Source organism: Theobroma cacao, chromosome 6 (genome assembly GCF_053813885.1).
Source record: "Theobroma cacao isolate CCN51 chromosome 6, ASM5381388v1, whole genome shotgun sequence".
Lineage (NCBI taxonomy): Eukaryota > Viridiplantae > Streptophyta > Magnoliopsida > Malvales > Malvaceae > Theobroma > Theobroma cacao.
Window position 1 is genome coordinate 17736130 of NC_142644.1, and position 4748 is coordinate 17740877.

A 4748-nucleotide genomic window follows, 5' to 3' on the forward strand; every position below is an offset into this window, starting at 1 on the left:
ATATTTTTACTACATTTTCAAGTTCTTTTAAAAATGAAGAATTTTTAATTCATGACTAATTCACCTCCCCTTTGGGTTACTTTGCTTTAAGCTTATCTTCCTAACACTTATATTATACATTAACGGGACTATTGGTAAGGGCGAAGCTAACCAACTTTTGTTAAGTGGTCAAAGACAAAAAGGATTAAGGACTAAAAATTTTTAAAGGAGTCATTAAGAGAAAAAATATATAATATTAAAAGATTTTAAAAATTTTGGGGGGTTATGGTCCCCCATAATGACACAAGCATTCTCCCCTGACTATTGACATGCAAACAACATTGAAAGGCAATTAAGAATTGAAAGGTCAGATTTCAACAACCAAGCAGCCCTATCCTTAGATATTGACAACTACTAAGAGCGAAACCCTAAGTATCGATTTTGAGTGGTTTCCTTGGGTATCAACGGCTTGCTTTTCCTCCTCTTTTATGTTTTGATTTTTCTTGAGAAGTGAGAAACCTAGTTGGCCTCCTCTTAGCTAACACTAGGCTTAGTAACAAAAGCAAACCCCAAATCACCATCGGTGTTATTCTACTTGGAGTTTGTATGAATCATCATTAGAGGTTTAATAATTGGACAGCTTGAAGTTTGCAACAACCTAACTTTTCTGAGAAAGATCTTGACATCCTTGTTGTATTAGCTTCTTGATTTTGACATCAAATGCTTTAAGATATAAATATCTTCTACCAGCTAGTTAGGATTTATCTATATTAAACAACCATTATGATCTTGTTTTAGGAAAAAAATTTTAAAATTTTCATTGGTCATGTACGTGTATGATGATTTGCATTGCTTTTCCCAACTTATTTTGGAGACAGATGAGAGTAAAGAAAAAGTACTGCAGAGAGTTGGGTAGTTTTATGTATCTAGCTATATTTAAGCGTAGTTGAGATTTTTTGTTAGGATTGCAAGCCCACAAATTCTCAGCACCATCCAATTTTGATTCCTGGATTTGGACGGGAATAGGCATAAAAGGTTCCCTAAAAAGTTGAAACTTGACATTTCTTACCTCTGTTAAATGGTCTAAAAATTACGGGCACCGCCATTTTATTAGATTTGTCATTGATTTGGCATGACTTTTGGCATTGGATTTACGTTTGATCCTTCTGTATCTCATGTTCATTCAATTATTTATTAACAACCAACATGCTTTAGTTATACACAATCTCTTATTGCTGATCATAAATAACAAACTTAAAATCCAATTAAGGTTTTCATCAAAAGAAAAACCCAATTAAGGAGATACGTACCATTCTTTACAACTACTTTTCATCTATCAAGATTTTCCAGTTTAGAAGAGGGGGAAAACCCCAAAAAGATGCTAAGCTAAGCATATGGAATCTTTATATCGAGGGAAAAAAATTGCACATAATTTAAACTAAGAATCTGGACAACATTTTATCTTATATCATCTTTGTTAGCTTTGGCTTACCATTCCCAACCATATTTTCCTCTTTTGTAGTCACATTTTCACCAATCTTTTTTACTTTCAGACTGGCAATAATAAGAAAATCAATATGCAAAAACACTTCCGTCCCATTAATAGTGCAAACCGACATTTGATTTCCTTTCTAATTGGCCCTTCCAGCTTGATTAACTGCTTATAAAATATGAAGATCCTTCTTAAATGCAAGCTGCTCACTGAAAGACATGGAAAACAGAGATGGGAATTTCAGGTGAAAAGAGACAAAGCATTCATCATAATATTATATAGTGCAAAAGCAAAGCTTGTATTGCATTATATAAATATGAAGAATTATTCTTTTACATATTTTTAACCCTCCCTAGCATCCTTATATATTCATAACAGAGAAAATACAAGCCAAAACAAATGAAATATTTGGAAGGAGCTAGCACAGAATACCAGTGCAAACTCTTTAAAAGATAAAAGAATAGGGTAACCGATCAGAGCCCTCTAGCCAACATTTGCTCATAATTCTCGATGGATTCAAGCCTCTGGAGCAAAAGTTGGTGCCTGAACTTCTTGATGAATGCCTCAGCACTTTCATTAATGTCCACTGATGGCTTTTTCTCTAGCTTGTTTGGGGCTGCAACCGGCTTCTTATCACTGACGTTGGACCTCATGGCTCTATTATCTGTGAAGTTATTATGAACATTGGCTTCAGGAATTGCGGAGTTTTGGTATGAACGAGGCATGGAGCCGTTCTTCATTGCAATCGTGAGGTGGGTTTCTCTTGTTTTGCTTGCAGAGCTCTCTTTCTTGGCAAGAGGATGGGTTCCCATGCTAAGAGGGCTTCCCATACTTATAGGCAGGGAAGTCAAGTAAAAAAATGGGTTATTTTAGTAGGCTGGGATTCCATCTTACATTTTAGATGTAGGAGCACACCTAACTAGAATTCAAATAAAAGATATTGACCAGCTTAAGTTAGATAGAAAACTTTTTGGATGGATATGCTAAGGTGAAAAGTCTGTATATGCTTTGTAACTTATATACAAGATTTGGGTAATAAACTAATTCGTGCTTAATAAAATGATAAACACATTAGATGAAGTTAAAATGCTTAAACCACATACACATTGATAAGGACTAATCAAGTAACAGCTCAACATTTCCTTATTCATATTCACTTACCTATATATAGAACTTTAAAATACTATGTCACAACATGTCATAGAACATTATAGTTTTATTCCTTATTATCATGACAATCTACAAGTAAAATGTGAAGAATCATATAAGCTGATAGTAAAGATGGGGAGAAGTTTCATATTACAGAAGGCTAATTGTTTTAAGTAAGGGGGAATAACACAAAACTGCCTGCTCTGACCGTCTTTTTTGACTTTGAAGAAAGACCTAACTTATAATTTCCCAACACGCATTGTGAGGAGACAATTCAAATCAAAATTACGGCTTAAGAAATGTCCCCTCGGCCCGTTGAGGCCGAAAGGTGCCCTGCAGGGCGCCATTGTTGGCGCCTCAAGGACAAATGGGAACTTGCATTCCTGTAGGATTTGCAACTAATATACACACATACGTGTGCATTATAAATATTTATTATTATTAGAAGTTTCAAGAGATATAATTAAAGGGAGTATGGCATCTACGCCTAACTGCCTAATCGTTTGCCTTGAAGATTCATTGTATGCAAAAAAATATATATAAAAAAAAAAAAAAAGTTCTCTTCCCACGAATTAAATTAAAAGTGGTGGCATATTGCACATGTTTGAGTGTTGAATTATGGGGTATGACAAGCTGTCACCCATATGGGGTGCCCTAAACTATAGGGTATTCCTTAAAAATATATTAGGGTTTGCCATGTTAGGAAATATTTTAAAGATTGGTACGTTGATATATAACTGGCCCTTTCTCATTGACATCTAACCGCCATATGCAGTTCCACTATTCCACTACAAACTCAATTAGGAGTGGCGTTTTAATTAATAATTATTTGATCAAATTATGTAATTAGTTTCTATATTCTATCAAAAATACAAATTTAGTTTTTATATAATAATTTGAATAAATTGAGTTTTCATACTTTTTTCAATATGTTAATTTCAGTTCAAACCTTAATATTGTTAAATTTTCACCATTAAGTGTGTTTATGTGGTGTTTTGATCAAACCGACATGATATTAATTGAGATGATGTGATAATAAATTGTTGTCAATCCAATCAATACCACATGAGGGACTAACATGCCACATCATCTCAATCAATACCATGTTAGCTTGATCAAAATGTCACATCAACATACTTAACGGTAAAAATTAACAGTGTTAGAATTTAGACTGAAATTAAAAAATTGAAAAAGTATAAAGATTAAATTTAAACAAATTATTATATAAAAACTAAATCTATATTTTTTTATAAAATATAGAGAACAATTGTATAATTTAAACTAATTAATTTATGTTTTATCACTTATACCATAAATTTCATCGTGTTCTGATTACAATGAGTTTCACTAATACATTGTGATTTTTTGTACGAATTTAATTTATACTAATTCATACAATAATGGAATTGGAGATGGAGATGGACATGGGGATGTTGGTTTGTTTTGTAAGAAGGACTAGAGCAAGCAAGAAACACCTTCACTAGGCTTAAATTTTGGGGAAGGGCTTGGAGGTTGGAGCACTATCATCAAAGCACTAGAACATTCTAGGGGGCGAACTTGAACATGATTTAAGAGATGCCCTATTTATGTTACCAAAAGAAATAGTATAAAATTGAAAGGGAGATGCGTATTTAAGATTAATACAAATACAATATATATTCTCATCATCCAAATTCGCCTCAAGTTTCCAACCAAAATTTGTACTAACCAGCCTTGAAGCTCCACTGATCAGTCCCGACTCTCAACTTTTTGTTCGTGAATTGTTGCTATAATGTTACCCCTTGAGTTTAAACACGTACATATACTCATGAAAAGAGTTAAATATTTGGATTTTTTTTAAATAATAACAATAACAAAATTTTCGTTCAAAAGAAAATCAATACAAAATTAATCGATGGTAAAAGTCGAAGATAGATCAATCACTTCAACCATACTAAAAACATAGGATGATGTATGCATACATATGCAACAATAAAGTTACTTTAAGTTATATTAATTTGAAAGGAAAAATATCATGACCTTCTTAAATTTTGATCGAAATTACACGGAAGTCCATTAGTTTTCCAAATAAACACTCCGTCCTAAAAAAATATTTTTCGTTGGACACGTAGGTTCAACCATTAGTCAA

General features: G+C 32.9%; 1 protein-coding gene across 1 annotated transcript; it reads right to left on the reverse strand.

Annotated features, from left to right (window-relative positions):
- Positions 1–1745: 1745 nt before the first annotated feature.
- Positions 1746–2285, reverse strand: LOC18595733 (cotton fiber protein). The gene has a single exon (XM_018122651.2). It carries the CDS (start codon positions 2281–2283, stop codon positions 1945–1947), a length of 339 nt encoding a protein of 112 aa, XP_017978140.2. The 5' UTR covers positions 2284–2285; the 3' UTR covers positions 1746–1944.
- Between the last annotated feature and the right edge of the window lie 2463 nt (positions 2286–4748).

Bases quoted from the DNA above. Each gene is read 5' to 3' on its own strand.
- LOC18595733 (XM_018122651.2), bottom strand. From the start codon at position 2,283: ATGGGAACCCATCCTCTTGCCAAGAAAGAGAGCTCTGCAAGCAAAACA.